The sequence below is a fragment of the Saimiri boliviensis genome, chromosome 4, assembly GCF_048565385.1.
Source record: "Saimiri boliviensis isolate mSaiBol1 chromosome 4, mSaiBol1.pri, whole genome shotgun sequence".
In the NCBI taxonomy this organism is placed as follows: domain Eukaryota; kingdom Metazoa; phylum Chordata; class Mammalia; order Primates; family Cebidae; genus Saimiri; species Saimiri boliviensis.
The window spans coordinates 134,313,301-134,329,176 of NC_133452.1; the positions used below are offsets into that span (position 1 = coordinate 134,313,301).

The 15,876-nt window shown below is 45.1% G+C and overlaps 1 protein-coding gene across 3 annotated transcripts; it reads right to left on the reverse strand.

Moving 5' to 3' along the window:
• Window positions 1-2,054: 2,054 nt before the first annotated feature.
• Window positions 2,055-5,832, reverse strand: LOC104650390 (saoe class I histocompatibility antigen, A alpha chain). Of its 3 annotated transcripts, XM_074398344.1 has the most exons (8): window positions 5,698-5,831; window positions 5,299-5,568; window positions 4,766-5,041; window positions 3,898-4,173; window positions 3,649-3,765; window positions 3,159-3,195; window positions 2,973-3,016; window positions 2,055-2,811 (listed from the first exon to the last, which is right to left on the reverse strand). In XM_074398344.1, the coding sequence occupies exons 1-8, from the start codon at window positions 5,768-5,770 to the stop codon at window positions 2,807-2,809; spliced, it is 1,098 nt and encodes a 365-aa protein (XP_074254445.1). In that variant the 5' UTR covers window positions 5,771-5,831; the 3' UTR covers window positions 2,055-2,806. The 3 variants fall into 3 exon arrangements, with proteins under 3 accessions (XP_074254445.1, XP_074254443.1, XP_074254444.1); XM_074398342.1 differs by having other exon boundaries at window positions 2,973-3,020; window positions 3,163-3,195; window positions 5,299-5,832; XM_074398343.1 differs by having other exon boundaries at window positions 5,299-5,832.
• Window positions 5,833-15,876: the final 10,044 nt, after the last annotated feature.

Below are 15,876 nucleotides of genomic sequence, written 5' to 3' on the forward strand. Positions count from 1 at the left end.
GAGTTAGAATACGAGGATTAAGATTACCATCATTAGTGAGGGTACTATACACCGTAATTATGACAGTGGGGTTTGACACCTGTTAGTGATTTTAATGGATTGTAACACCAGTTTGCCTCCACTAGATGTCACTGTACATCATTAGAAATCTGCATATAAAAATAACATTTTACTTTGGGAAAAACATGCATTTTTCTGCTTGACTTGCCATTAGGTGATAACTTTAGGTTTACTCCATTTTTTATAACTTGCGATATGATTGGGAGGCATACATCATTGGGTGGCTAAAATACCTGCTTTGGTCCACATAAATCCACTTTAAAAAAAATTAAAGATTTTGTCCATCTTTTAACTAATCCATTTTATTATTTTATCTCTGCATTCAGTTAATCCTTCCACACTCTTTGTTTAGTATATATTGAAATGTATCAATTCCAAATCTAGTAACAGTACCCGATCCTGCTATGACCTCCGTAGAGCTCTGATTCCTTTAGCACAGGGAATGTGTTATCGATTCTACTCTGTATGATCAAAATCAATTGATTTTACTTTACTTGTTTGAGATGTTGCTCCTCATCTGTAAAATGTACATGTGGATATAGCCTGAATTGCTAAGTGGTTTTATTTCTTCATTCCCCTGATATTTGTTGTATTCTTACTGCAAGTCAAACACATGGCATGACGTTGCTTCCTTGATCACACCACATCAGATGAGAAAATGAGACATTATAGCCAGCTGTGGTGGCACACACCTGTAGTCCTAACTACTTGGGAGGTTGAGGCAGGAGAATCACTTCGACCAGGAGTCTGAGGTTACAGTGAGGTATGATATCACCATTGCTTTTCAGCCTGGGCAACAGACCTTGTCTCTGAAAAAAAGTAAAGACATTGTGAGCTGTCTACACGTACTCTGTGTCTCATGAGATTCATGTCCTGTAAGTTTTCTAAATGGCATCTCCATGTGGTTTCTCATGAAAGTTTGTCTGGTATTTCTTTTCTATCCTTTTACTTTCAACTTTTAGGTACCTTCTACTGAAATTTATGACTTTTGTAAACAGCCTACAGTTATTTATGGATTGACTTATTTTCCGTTCTCTGCACTATTTGTCTTGTCATTGGAATGTGTGAGTACATTATGTTTAATGTCACTGTTGGCCTCATTGGGTTTAAGTCTGTGCATTGTTATTTGCTGCCTTCTAATATCTCTTTTTCACTCAACTATTTTTCTTCTGTTGCCTTCCTTTGATGAATAAAAAAACTTTGCATTATTGTGGTCTTCTAAATAACTGTTCTAGTTACAACTTTCATTATTTTTTTTAAATTTTCTGAGAAAGCACAATAATCCATGGTTTATTATAACCAACAGCAGACCGTAACTTCCCTGACTTTCACGAACCTGTGCAGACAGACTAGAGAGAATCAGTGCTCTGGCTCTGAAACACAGGGGGTGGAAGCAGGAGAGTAACTGGATGGTGAAGCTGTAGCTGCAGAGGCATCCGGGCCCCTCACCTGCACTCCTCGTAGATGTCTCCTCCACTGAATGCCTGCGATGCCCTCTCCTCCTTATGCTCCTGCCAGAATCTCCCCATCTCCACTGACAGCAGCTCCACCCTTCTACTCACTCAGTCCAACACTGTGGGTGTCCTTGATTCTTCTTTCTCACATCACAGATACAATCCATTAGCAAGTGCTGTGAAGTCCATCTTCAAATTCATCCGGAATCTCATCACTTCCCACCATTTCCCCTGCTCACACCCCAGTCAAGGTAACCAGCGTCTCCATCCTGGAATACTGGAGGGTGAGAGGGACAGGGGTCTGAAATTCTCTCCTGATACCACAAGGACTTCTGTGTGTAGAGACCACCCTGGTGACACTCAAGTGTCTGTGATCACTGGCCGTGGTGGGACTAGCTTCTATTGAAGGGCCAAGCCAATGGACAGCAAAGATGATCCAGCCTAGCAGTGACCACATAAAGCCCACGGTGTCCTGCACACCCACTGGGCGCAGCCCCATCTATTCCCTCCCCTGCAACAAATCAGCATAAGAAACACGTGGACTGTGGAAGGTTCTCAGGTCTTCCATTTATTTTGTCTCTCAAATTTCAGGAATCTTCTCTTTAATTAACCCATCAATGTCTCATGGAAATAATTTCAAGAAGTAAATTACATTCAGATTCTAATTTTATTATATTTTATTTTATTTATTTTGTTTTTTTTGAGACGGAGTTTCGCTCTCCTTACCCAGGCTGGAGTGCAATGGCGCGATCTCGGCTCACTGCAACTTCCGCCTCCTGGGTTCAGGCAATTCTCCTGCCTCAGCCTCCTGAGTAGCTGGGATTACAGGCACGCGCCACCATGCCCAGCTAATGTTTTGTATTTTTAGTAGAGTCGGGGTTTCACCATGTTGACCAGGATGGTCTCGATCTCTTGACCTCGTGATCCACCCACCTCAGCCTCCCAAAGTGCTGGGATTACAGGCTTGAGCCACCGCGCCCGGCCTCAGATTCTTATTTTAATAGGAAAGTAAGAAGTTACAGCTCAGTGCATCATTAAGTTGAGACAGGGATGGAGCCGTCCCAGCCCCACATCTCTAGAACAGGAAAGGTGATGGGGAAAGAATGCAGGTCAGGGTGGGGAAGGGGTCATGATGGACACGGGGCTGGGCTGGTCTCCCCACCTTCTCACATTATGCCTATAGGGACACAGACACATTCAGATGCCTTTGCAGTAAGAGAAGTCAGGGTTCTTGAAGTCACAAACGGAAGGTGTGGATAAATCTTGCCTCAGTCCCACACAAGGCCGCTGTCTCACACTATTAAAAAAAATTCATTAACAAATTTATGTCAGTCACACTTTAAACAACCCAACACCAGATCAATACATCCAAGTCAAAGAAACACCATAACACAGCTGTTCTCACTGTTCCCCCCAAAAACCCACACACATCAGCCCCCTCCCCTCCCAGGGTCTCACCTTTACAAGCCGTGAGAGACACATCAGAGCCCTGGGCACTGTCGCTACCTGGGGTTAAACAAAAACAGAACCTGGTCAGAGCCTACAGGAAACGCCGCTAGAGGAGGAATTGCGGGCTGGGTGAGCTCCCCCATGGGCTCCCGACCACAATATCCCAATGATCTCAGGGATCAGCCTCCTTCATACTTACTTGCAGCCTGAGAGTAGATTCCTCCTTTTTTATCTGTGGGAAGAAAATATTCTGTGAGGGCTCAGAAAGGTGGCAGGGCCATGAGGTCCTAGAGGAACCTCCTAGTCTTGGACCCCAGAGAAGTTTCCAGAAATGTGTGACTGCAGACTCAGGGAAGGATCAGGAGGGAAGGATCAGGAAAAACAAGGAAAGCAGGTGTGGGTCCTGGACCAACTGCCCTAAGGACTGTCCTCAGCAGGGACCTTCCCTTGTGACCTGTGACAGCTGGGATCAGGTCCCCATCACCAGTCATCAAGGTGATACATCTGTCCTTCATTGCCACCGCTGTTTTACAAGAGTAAGTGCTGGCACACAGGGCCCAGGCTGGGTCGGCTCATGAGTGTGGATGATGCTTCCCGGTAACCAGGCAGGGCACACTTCTACCTGGGGCTTGGAACCCTCAGTGGGACAAGAAATCTCAGACCCCACTCCTCACCTCTTCCTCACCTGAGCTCTTCTTCCTCCACATCACAGCAGTGACCACAGCTCCAGTGACTACAGCTCCAAGGACAACCAGGCCAGCAACGATGCCCACGATGGGGATGGTGGGCTGGGAAGATGGCTCTGGGAAAGGAGGAGAAGGTGAGGGGCCTTGATCCCAGGTCCCAGCCCCCAGCCCCAACCCTAAAGGGCTAAAGGTCTCCAGAGGATCTCCTGGTTTCCTTAAGAGACATGACACCCCATCTCCCTCCTTACCCCATCTCAGGGTGATGGGCTTACGCAGCCCCTCGTGCTGCACATGGCATGTGTATCTCTGCTCCTCTCCAGAAGGCACCATCACAGCCGCCCACTTCTGGAAGTTTCCATCCCCTGCAGGCCTGGTTTCTATGAGCTCCATGTCCTGGGTCTGGTCCTCCCCATCCCGCTGCCAGGTCAGTGTGATGTCCGCAGGGTAGAAGCCCAGGGCCCAGCACCTCAGGGTGGCCTCATGGTCAGAAATGGGGTGGTGGGTCACGTGTGTCTTGGGGGGCTCTGAAGGCAAGAGTCAGAAAATTCAGACATCTTGCATCTCTCATGGGACACCCCAGCAGCTCCCATGTGACCATCCTGAGAATGGACAGGACACCTGGGGTAGAGAAGGGAGCACAGAACAGAGACACCTGCCTGGACACAGGCACCTGAGATAATGTCCTGTTCCTTGGAAAGTTCTAGTCTCGGAGGTATCCGGGACTTCTGCTCCTGATCTGAGTGGAAGCCAAGGGACTCAGAGGAGCTGGAGTCAGACCCCCGCACACATTGAGTGTGAGGCAGAAGACAAGGCAGGAGAGAAAAATCCTGGTGCCCACGCTGCTGTGGGGTCACAGGGAACCCCTGATCAGTATTCCAGGGACTGACTTCCCCTCCTTTTCCTCAGAGACTGCAACCCTTAATTATATCAGAGAACAGGGCAGGCCCTCACCATCACTCTCTGGAACAGGATCTGGAAACCCAGGAGGATTCCTCTCCCTCAGGACCGAAGGGAGGACAATATTCCAGTGTTCGTCCCATTTTCCTCCCCTCCTTCTGCAAGGCCAGCCTGGGAGGTCTACAGGCGATCGGGGAGGTTACCCCCGGCCCCTGGTACCCGCCCGCTGCAGCGTCTCCTTCCCGTTCTCCAGGTGTCTGCGGAGCCACTCCAGGCACGTGCCCTCCAGGTAGGCTCTCCATCGCTCCGCCTCATTGGCCGCCTCCCACTTGCGCTGGGTGATCTGAGCCGCCGTGTCCGCGGCCGTCCAGGAGCGCAGGTCCTCGTTCAGGGCGATGTAGTCCTTGCCGTCGTAGGCGTGCTGGTCATACCCGCGGAGGAGGCGCCCGTCCGGCCCCAGGTCGCAGCCATGCATCCACTGGACGGTGTGAGACCCTGGCCCCGCCCCCGCGTCAGCCCCGCCCATTTTCAGTTTCGGCAAAAGTCCCCGCCCCGCCCCAGCAACCCGCGGGGATTTTTGCCTAAACTGAAAATGAAACCGGGTAAAGGCGCCCGAGTTTCTCCCGGGTCGAGGGTTTGGGCAGGTCCCGCAGCCTTTGGTGGATCTTGGACCCGGAGACTCGGGGCGACCCGGGCCGTCCGTGGGGGATGTGGAGGGGTCGTGACCTGCGCCCCGGGCCGGGGTCACTCACCGGCCCCGCTCTGGTTGTAGTAGCGGAGCAGGGTCCGCAGGTTCACTCGGTAAATCTGTGTGTAGTCCTTGGCTCTCCGTGTCTCCTCCTCCCAGTACTCCGGCCCCTCCTGCTCCATCCACGCCGCCCGCGGCTCCATCCTCGGACTCGCGGCGTCGCTGTCGAACCGCACGATCTGCGTGTCGTCCACGTAGCCGACTTCCATGTACCGGGGCTCCCCGCGGCCGGGCCGGGACACGGCGGTGCGGAAATACCTCATGGAGTGGGAGCCTGGGGGCGAGGAGGGGCTGAGACCCGCCGACCCTCCTCCCGGCGCGGCTCCCCGGGTCCTGCGGCCCCGCCGGGCGGACCCTTCGCTCCTCCCCGCAAAGACCGTTTCCCTCCCGACCCCGCACTCACCCGCCCGGGTCTGGGTCAGGGCCAGGGCCCCCGAGAGCAGCAGGAGGAGGGTTCGGGGCGCCATGACCGCCATCCTCGGCGTCTGAGGAGAATCTGAGTCCGGGTCGGTGACTGGGGACTTCAGAACCTGGACCGCGGCGACGCTGATTGGCTTCTCTAGAAACCCGGCACCCAATGGGAGTGGGACCTGGGTCCGCGTCACGAGTATCCAGGAAGAAGGACCCGACACAGGTTGGGAGAGGAAGAGAAACTCTGCGGAGACGGGGAATCCGCAACGCTGCGCCTCCCAATCCACACACCGCCTTCGGGACCTGAGACCCTGAGAGCCACGCCTGGGCCCTGGGACTTCGCCCTGACCCCGCTCCTCCTGTGCCAAGCGCTCTGTCTCAATGTCTCCCTGAGTCTTGGCCCAGGAGCTGCTGAGAAACCAGAAAGAAACCCTCGGCATGGGCCCCGTCCCTCTCCCTTCACTTTTCATCCCTGCATCCCCGTCCCTGAACTGGACTCCCTGCCTCCCACTCCTCACCTGTCCCCCTGGACTCTTCCAGAAGAAAACTCACCCCATGGAGCTTGGTGCCAGAGAGTGAGCTCGCCCTGGGAATGGAGGTGTAGAGACAGGGTTTGTTTGTTTGTTTCTTCAAATCTGGAAAAATTTTGCCCGAGAGCATGAGATAACATAGAGACCAGTTTGCTTTTTGTTTATTAACTACAATGGGTAGCAGAATCTTGGTAACCCCTGAATGATCAGGAACGTAATCGGTTTAAAAAAAAATGTGACTTTGGCCCGTTGATATATAAGTGTGTCTAAAAGCTCTTATCTGAGACAAGGCTAAATAAATAAATAAATAAATAAATAAAAGCATTGCAACAGGACTCATAAAGCTCCTGTTTCACTTTCCCAGACAATGTATCTGCGACTCCCGCTTGTTGTATTTTAAATATACCTTCATTCCACAGCCCTGAGTTTCTGTGTGAGTTCAGGACATCTCCTCAATACCAAGTAGCACACTGTGTTACTGTATGTTGCAACCAGGAGCCAGTACAGACTTCATTCACCTCACAGTGGCAAGTGTTCAAGGCCGTCACAATGCCCCTCACCAGTGCTCACGCACTGCCTGCTTTTAGGAAGTGTCCACGTCTAAGTGGTGTGTTTATTTTATAGAACACTTAGTATTTTCTAAACCTGATAAACATAAGAAACAATTAGTTTTTAGGCAGACCTACATAAGGTGTTAGAGCCCATCTGCAAAGAACACCCTGCTAGGCTCAGTAGATGGATGTATTAAAAATCTATGAAACAATGTGTTTAAAACTAAGAATTCTGCTGCTTTTGAATTCCTTCCCTCTGCTCCTTCTCCTCACCTCCTGCTTCTCCAGCCCTTCCTTCCATCCCTCTCATCCCTCAGGCCCTCGTCTCCCTTAGTCCCCACCACCCTGTCACTCCTTAATAGTGACTCTAGCACTGTCCCATTACCTGCTACGTGACTGTTCTCTCCACAGTGGTTCTGCTACTGTGAGTCAGAGTGTCTCATTTCTCCTGGTAAAAAACTCCAGTGGCCCCACCTCGGTCCTGTGAAGATTCTAGAATGTCAGGCATGTGTGCAAGTGAGCGCATACTTGGTTTAGTGTAGGCACTAAATTAATTTTTGTGACTGAATGATTAACATATGGGTGTATTAAAATGGACCACAGAAAATTACAAAATGTAAGACATGGAAAACGTTAAGCAAGATTTTATTTTATGTAACTAGTGTGCATATCAATTCATCAATTCATTCCATGAGTCCGTTGAGCCTGTGTATGCATTTTATAAGATGTATAACAAATTATTACAAGCATTGGCTTTAAAAAACAACTTTATTGCTGATTTATTTATTTTTAGAGACAGACTCCTTCTGTCATCCAGGGTGAAGTGCAGTCACATGATCATGGCTCACTACAGCCTCACACTCCTGGGCTCAAGGGACCCTACTGCCTCAGTCTTCAGTGCGGCTAGGACTGCAGGCAAGTGCCACCATGCCCAGGTAATTTAAAAAAAAATGAAAAGGCAAGTGTCTCACTACATTATCCTGGCTGCTCTCAAACCCCTGGCTGCAAGTGATCCTCCTGTGTCAGCTCCTCAAATGTTAGGATCAAAGGCGTGCACTACCACTCCTGGAAAACAACATCCATTGAACAGTTTATATAGTTCCTTAGTCAGAAGTCTGGGCAAGATGTGGATGGAATCTCTGTTCTGGACTTCTCAAAGCTGTGTTTTCATTTTGAATCCTCCTTCAGGCTTAAACAGAGGAGGCAGAATGCAGTTTCTGGCAGTTGTGAGACTGAGGTCCCTGTTCCTTGCTGGCTGTCAATGGAGAGAACAGGGAGGGCTGTGCTCAATTCCTGGTGCCCACCAGCGTTCTTTCCCACACAGCCCCTTCATTTTCAAAGCCCACAGTGGAGGAAACCCCCCATGCTGAATCCCTCTCACACTGTGAATCTCCGTGCTCAGGAAGGACCTAGTTCTTTCCTAGGCTCACCTGATTAGAACAGTCCAAGCAGGATAAACTCAGCCTAAAGTCAACTAATTGAGACCCTTAATTACATCTGCTGAATCCCTTCACAGCAGCACTTACATTAGAGTCGGTTGAATAAGTGGGAGAAGGTGAATGACCAGGAGGTGGTTGCTGGGGGCCATCATAGAATCAGCCTAGCAAAAACTGAATCTTCCTTTTGTGTTTAATTGAGACATAGCTGGAAATTGAAGTTCAAGTAAAGTGATCATTGTGAACGGCAATAAAATACATCCTCTTCAGCCATGGAAATTCTCCTTACCTTTTACAACTAAGTTACATATTTAATGTCTTATAGCTAATTTAGATCCGGTGTGGTGGCTCACGCCTGCAATCTTAGCACTGTGGAAAGCAGAGGAAGGCAAATTTGTTGACTCCAGAAGTTCAGCATCAGCCTAGGACACACAGTCAAACCCCCATCTCTACGAAAAAAGTTTTAGAAAATTAGCCAGGCATGGTGGCTCATGTCTGTAGTCCCAGCTACTCAGGAGGCTGAGGTCACAGGATCCCTTGAGCCCAGGAGGTCGACACGGCAGTGCATGGTGATCAGGCCACTGCACCCCAGCCTGGGTGACAGAGAGTGACCCTGTCTCAAAAATAATAATAATGATGATGATAAATTTAGAGCAAATGCAAATTAATGTGTAATAATACATCCTCTCTTGTCAAAATTAGTTATTTACTATTGCATAACAAATTATGTAAAACTTAGCAGCTGAGAACAACAAATATTCATCGTCTCCCACAGTTTCCAATGTTCAGGAACCCAGGAGAGGTTTTCCTGAGTGCTTCTGGCTCAATTCCTCTCACAAGGCTGTAGTCCAGTTGTCAGCCAAGGGCTGCATTATCTGAGCATTTCACTGGGGCTGAGGATTCACATGAAACATGGCTCAGTCACATGGCTTTTGGAAAAGGTCTAGTTTCTTGTTGTCTGGTCTCAGAAGGCCTCAGTTCTTAGCCACATGGACCTTCCTGCAGGGCAGCTTATAGCACAGCAGCTGGCTTACCCCAGAGCTCATGATCCCAGAGACAGAGAAAGTAGAAGCCGCAGCGAGTTTTACGTTCTACACCCAGAGTCACGAACTGTTATGTCAGCATCACTCTATCTGTTAGAGGTTGTACTAGCTGGTTCTCACAGTGCTATAAAGAAATACCTGAGACTGGGTTATTTATAAAGGAAAGAGGTTTAATTGACTCAGTTCTGCATGGCTGAGAAGGCTGTTCCAGGAAACTTACAATCATGGCAGAAGTGGAAGCAAACACGTTCTTCACGTGGTGGTAGGAGAGAGAAATGCAGAGCAAAGGATGGAAAGCCCCTTAAAAAACCATCAGATTTCATGAGAATTCACTCACTGTCATTAGAACAGTGTGGTGAGGGCAGGCTGGTGGCTCACGCCTGTAATCCTAGCACTTTGGGAGGCCAAGGCAGGTGGATCACAGGATCAGGAGTTCGAGACGAGCCTGGCCAACATGATGAAACCCCATCTCTATTGAAAATACAAAGATTAGCCTGGCATGGTGCCTTGTGCCTGTAATTCCAGGTACTCAGGAGGATGAGACAGGAGAATTGTTTGAACCCAGGAGGCAGAGTTTGTGGTGAGCTGAGATTGTGCCATTACATCCCAGCCTGGGCATCAGAGTGAGACTCCGTTAAAAAGAAAGAAAAGAAAAGAAAAAAAGAAAGAAATAAAAGAAAGAAAGAAAGAAAGAGAGAGAGAGAGAGAACAGCGTGTGGGAACCGTCCCCATCATCCAGTCACAATCACCTCCCATGTGGTCCCTCCCTCAGTATCGGGAGATTACAATTCACATGAAAATTCAAGATGAGATTCAGGTGGGAACGCAGAGCCAGGCCATATCAGAAGTGCATCGTTAAGTTCAAGCCACACTCAAGAGAGGGAAGTAAGCTGCACCTCTGGAAGGGAGCAGTATTAAAGGATTTGCATATATGTTGAAGCAAAATTAAAGATATTATTTCAGGATTTTGTAAATCAAAATCTTTTTAAATCTAATTATTGTTCTTTCATATGGTTTAACCTTGTTTTTTAATTTAATTTTAAAGAATGCTTTAACCTTGACTTTTAATTTTATTTCATTTTAAGTTCTAGGGTACATGTGCAGGATGTGAGGGTTTGTTACATAGGTAAACGTGTGCCATGGTGGTCTGCTGCACCTATCAACCCATCACCTAGGTATGAAGCCTGGCATGCATTAGGTATTTTTCCTAATGCTCCCCCCACCCCCAACCTCCCACAACAGTCCTCAGTGTGTCCTTGTGTTCTCATTGCTCAGCTCTCAATTACACGTAAGAACATGCAGTGTATGGTTTTCTGTTCCTGCGTTAGTTTGCTGAGGATAGTGACCTCCAGCTTCATCCATATCCCTGCAAAGGACTTGATCTCATTCCTTTTCAGGGCTGCATAATATTCCTTGGTGTAGGTGTACCGTATTTTATTTATCCAGTCCATTGTTGATGGGCATTGGGGTTGATTTAATGTCTTTGCTATTGTGAATAGTGCTGCAATGAACATACACATGCAGGTATCATTATAATAAAATGATTTCTATTCCTTTGGGTATATACCCTGTAATGGGATTGTTGGGTCAAATGGTATTTCTAGTTCTAAATCTTTGAGGAATTGCCACAGTGTCTTCCAGAATGGTTGAACCAATTTACATTTCCACCAACAGTATGAAAGCATTCCTATTTCTCAACTTCCCCAGCATCTGTTGTTTCTTGACTTTTTAATAATTGCCATTCTGACTGGCATGAGATAGTATCTCATTGTGGTTTTTATTTACATTTCTCTAATGATCAGTGATGTTCAGTTTTTTAAAATATGTTTGTTGGCTGCATGTATTTGTTCTTTTGAGAAGTGTCTGTTCATGTCCTTTGTCCACTTTTTAAGAAAGTATTTTTTTCATGTAAATTTGCCTAATTTATTTGTTGATTCTGAATATTAGATCTTTGTCAGATGGATATATTGAAAGATATATTGAAAAATTTTTCTCCCATTTTGTAGGATGTCTGTTCACTCTGATGATAGTTTCTCTTGCTGTGCAGAAGCTGTTTTGTTTAATGAGATCCCATTTGTTAATTTTTGCTTTTGTGGCAGTTGCTTTTGGCAATTTCATCATAAAATCTTTGCCAGTGTCTATGTTCTGAATGGTATTCCCTGGATTTTCTTCCAGGGTTTTTATAGTCTTGAGTTTTACATTTAAGTCTTTAATCCATCTTGAGTTAAATTTTGTGTAAGGTGTAAGGAAGGGGTCCAGTTTCAATTTTCTGCATATGGCTAGCCAGTTCTCCCAGCACCATTTATTAAATAAGGAATCCTTTCCCCACCGCTTGTTTTTTTCAGGTTTGTTGATGATCCAGTGGTTATAGATGTGCGGTCTTATTTCTGAGTTCTCTATTCTGTTCCATTAGTCTATGTACCTGTTTTTGTACCATTACCATGCTGTTTTTGTTACTGTCGCCTTGTAGTGTAGTTTCAAGTCAGGTAGCCTGATGCCTCCAGCTTTGTTCTTTTTGTTTAGGATTCTCCTGGCTATGCAAGTTCTTTTTTGGATCCATATGAATTTTAAAATAGTTTTTTATAATTCTGTGATAAGCTTCTCTTTTTAAATTAATGATTAAAATTTTGAGATATCACAGAGCCTTGGGTGCTCAGGGGAAAACAGTTTGAGACAGAGAAAGGAGATTTAACAATATCTCTGAATTTTTCTTGCAAATACCTTTAATAACAACGATGTTCTCTTCAATGAGTTAACACAGTTGAGAACATGGAGTAACTAGATCAAATAGTTTCAAGACTCCAGTGCCATAAAAATAATGCCTTGAAAATAAGTCTTTGTTGTGTCTAAGTTGTCTCAGATTTAGTGGAGGTGTGCCCCAAGTGCCAATTTTCTTATTGAAATATCATCTTCATAAAACATTTGCCTAAACTAAAAAACAAAACAAATGAAACAAACAAAACAACAAGAACAAACGCTGCTCTGTCTGCTCTGTCTGTGCTGCCCTTGTTTTGTTTCTTTGCTTCTCTGGTAAACTTGCTTTCACTTAGAAAAACATTGCCAAATTTCCTAATCAGATTGCTCCTCACTTACAAAAATGTGAATCTCATACTTCAGTCAACACATCTAGCTTAGCATGATGTCAGCAACTTTGGTTTGATGGAGTAAGCAGTAATAGTTCAAACTGAGAAACAAGTTTTTTCAAAAACTGGCTTTTCAGTGGGCATTCTATAATAAACAATATCTTTTGTTCTGGTATTGAATGAGATGTGATAGCAGTGATCTGGACACCACTATGATTCTAAATAGCACTGCTATTATATGCATTTGAAGTTTTTTTTTTTTTTTTAATTTTTTGCAGTCCTCTTGTTTTCCATTCATATTTGCTCTTCCATCACTGGTTATTCCTTTCTACTATTTTGTGGTTTCATTTATTTTGATCAATGTCGTGCATTTCCAATTCTGCAAAACTTTAATTCAGTCATATGTGCAGTAAAATGTGACATCATATCCTTTGCAAGATGGAATTACCTTGCTCATCAGATTGAACATTGTACACTTGAAAATCTAGAGAGAAGCCAGGGAACCAAGGATCAAATGACCTATTTCTATCCAAGGCCATTTTCATGGCGTCCTGGTCCTCTCTGTCACATGGCTCCTTACAATTCTCTGTGGTTTTCTTCTAATGTAAGTAGTTCTTCTTAAGGATCCTTGCAGTGAACCTTGGTTTTCTTTTCTCTTTCCTTTCTACAAAAACCAGATATATGTTATTTTGAAAAACTCTGTTTAAGGAATTATAATCAATTAACTATCAGGGTGCCTAGACTGGAGTAAAACACAACCTGTAAAGCTACCCTGAGCTACTGCCCATTCTCGTGCCCCAGAAGGAGACTCCATCCTGAATCTTGTGATTATTCCTGTGTGTTTGTTTAAATATTTGTGGAATATGTATATTATATATATATATATACACATACACATGTGTGTGAGTATATATATAAACTAACAAATAACATGTAATATATATGTAAACATATATATAACATATATTACATGTTTTATATACATAAGATAACATACAATATATATTATTTTATATATATATAAAAATAACAAAAATAACATGTACTATATTACATATTATTTTATATATATAAAATAACATATATTGCATGTTATTATATATATATAATATATATGTGTGTGTGTGGGGGGGGGGTGTGTATATACCTAAACCAAATATTAGTTTTGCTGGCTTTTACACTCTCTGTACAGCAATTCCTACTGCATTTATTTTCCCATAATGCAAATTATGTATAGGAGTTATCCGTTGTTTGGGAGGGAAAGAAGGAGGAAGGGAAGAAGGAGTGAAAGAAGAAAAGAAGGAAGGGGAAAAGGAAGGAAAGGGAAGGAAGGGGTGTGATAAAAAGGGAGGGCGAGAGTTTGAAAATAGAAAAGAAGGTGGGAGAGACAGAGGAAAGAAAAAGAAAAGAAGCAAAGGAGAGAAGAAACTAATATAAAGAAAAAGAAAAAGAAAAAATAGGCTTTGAGGATCTAGAAACCCCAGGCATTGCTAATATTATGCAAATGGGAGAAAATAAAACAGATGTGGATAACCTCTGGAGAACAATGAAAATGTAAGAGGGCTTCATTAGTTGTCCTTTGCTGTGTAACAGACTATCCCCAAATTTCATGACTTAAATAACAAACATCAACTAACTCAAAAGCATAATACAAATACTAGCAAAATGGAGCCACTGCAGGTAGAAGAAGTTGAATAAACAAGAGGATATTTTACAAATTGGAATAAGTAAGAGGTCACCGGCGCACAGATGAAAATGATTTTGTAGTCCAAATGCCCCCAAAAGCAAGCGCCATCATTAGATTAAAGTTACAGCATTTTATTAGGGGACACACCTGTCAGACAATATGGTGAGAAAGGTCAGTTACCCTGGGAAAGGCAACAGATGAAGATGCAAGTGTCACCCTCAGTGATGGACAGGAGAGAAGGTTTACTGGAGGGTCCTACACCACAATCTAAGGAGAGTTGAGCAAGGCCATGGAGGAGTCCTGGAGGCAGAATTGGCCATCAGAGGAGTCCCCTGTCTCCCAGGTGTTGGGAGCCAGCCCCAATCCTGTACGTGGGTGCCCTGAGTCCTGGCGGTGACGAGGGAGTGAGAAAAGAATTAAGACAAAGACAAGAGTAGAATTCTACAGTATATGCCCAGGGGTCAATGTACTCTAGGGCAGGGGTGACCACATTGGCGCTGAGCTCTGGGCTCCACATGCTTTCATTAGGTGCATTATATTATTAATCTTGCTGGCTGTGTGGAGGGGAGGTGAAAAGTTTGTTGGGGGAGGGGAGAGTGTGGATCTGCAGCATTCAATAGCAAATGTGGTTCTTCTAAGAAATGCTAACTTAGGACACTGAGTTTGACCACCCATTGTTTATCAAGGTGGATCTGTAAAGACGCACAGCAGACAAGGCCCCAGAATGTCTGACCACACACAATGTATTAAGGGGCTTTTATCTCCTGAGCAATGCAGACAAAGAGCAATCAGAATTACTCCATATTCTAAGAACACAGGTAGAGCCTGTGTTGTTCTGGTTACCTCTCTCTTGCAAGGCTTTCTGGCCTCTCAAGCTCCCATCTGCAAAGACCCTGAGGAGTCTTGTGAGCAGAGGCTGCATTCTTTCCCAGAGTTCTTGCACAAGCCCTCTTTACGAGACCCCCATACAGACCCTATGTTGGGAAGAGATCCTGGGACCAAAGCAGTCTTTGCTGCCTTGCAACCACACCGCTGTGTTCTGCTACTTCAAAGCGCTCTCAGATGGTCTTTACTAAAGACTTCCTGTTGTAGCAGGAGCAACCGTGAGAAACAGACCTCTTGAACACCAAACAGAGAAAGAAGAAGTTTATTATTAATATTATGGCTGGGAGCTGGGCAATGATTTGTCTAAATGACTTAGCTTCTGCAACAAAGAGAAGCTCTGCCTTTATATAGGCTTACACTCTAGATATTACACATGAAAGGATCTTAGGTTTACAGCTTTAGAAGTCACATATGAGGCCGGGTGAGGTAGCTCATGCCCGTAATCCCAGCACTTTGGGAGGCTGAGGTGGGCAGATCAGCTGAGGTCAGGAGTTCAAGACTAGCCTGGCCCACATGGTGGAACCCCGTCTCTATTTCTTTAAAAAATAAAAAATAAATAAAAAATAAAAAGAAAAAAACAAGAAGTCACATACGAAAGGGTCTTGGGTTGTTGCTTTGGCAGCACATATACTAAAATTGGAAAGGGCCTTGGGTTTACAGTTTTAGAAATTACATATGAAAGGGACTTGGGTTTACAGCTTTAGAAATTACATATGAAAGGGTCTTGGGTTTACAGTTTTAGGAATTACATATGAAAGTGTCTTGGATTTACAGTTTCAGGAATTACATGTGAAAGGTTTCTGGTCTCCAATGGAGGAGTAGGGTGGGGGTTTGATCTTGCTTACGTAAAAACGATGTCTTCAGGAGAGATTCCCCCAACACCATACCTGCTATTTACAGGAAGGTGATGCAGGAGGTGCCTGTCAGCCAGCCTTTTCTTCTATTGAAATGCAGTA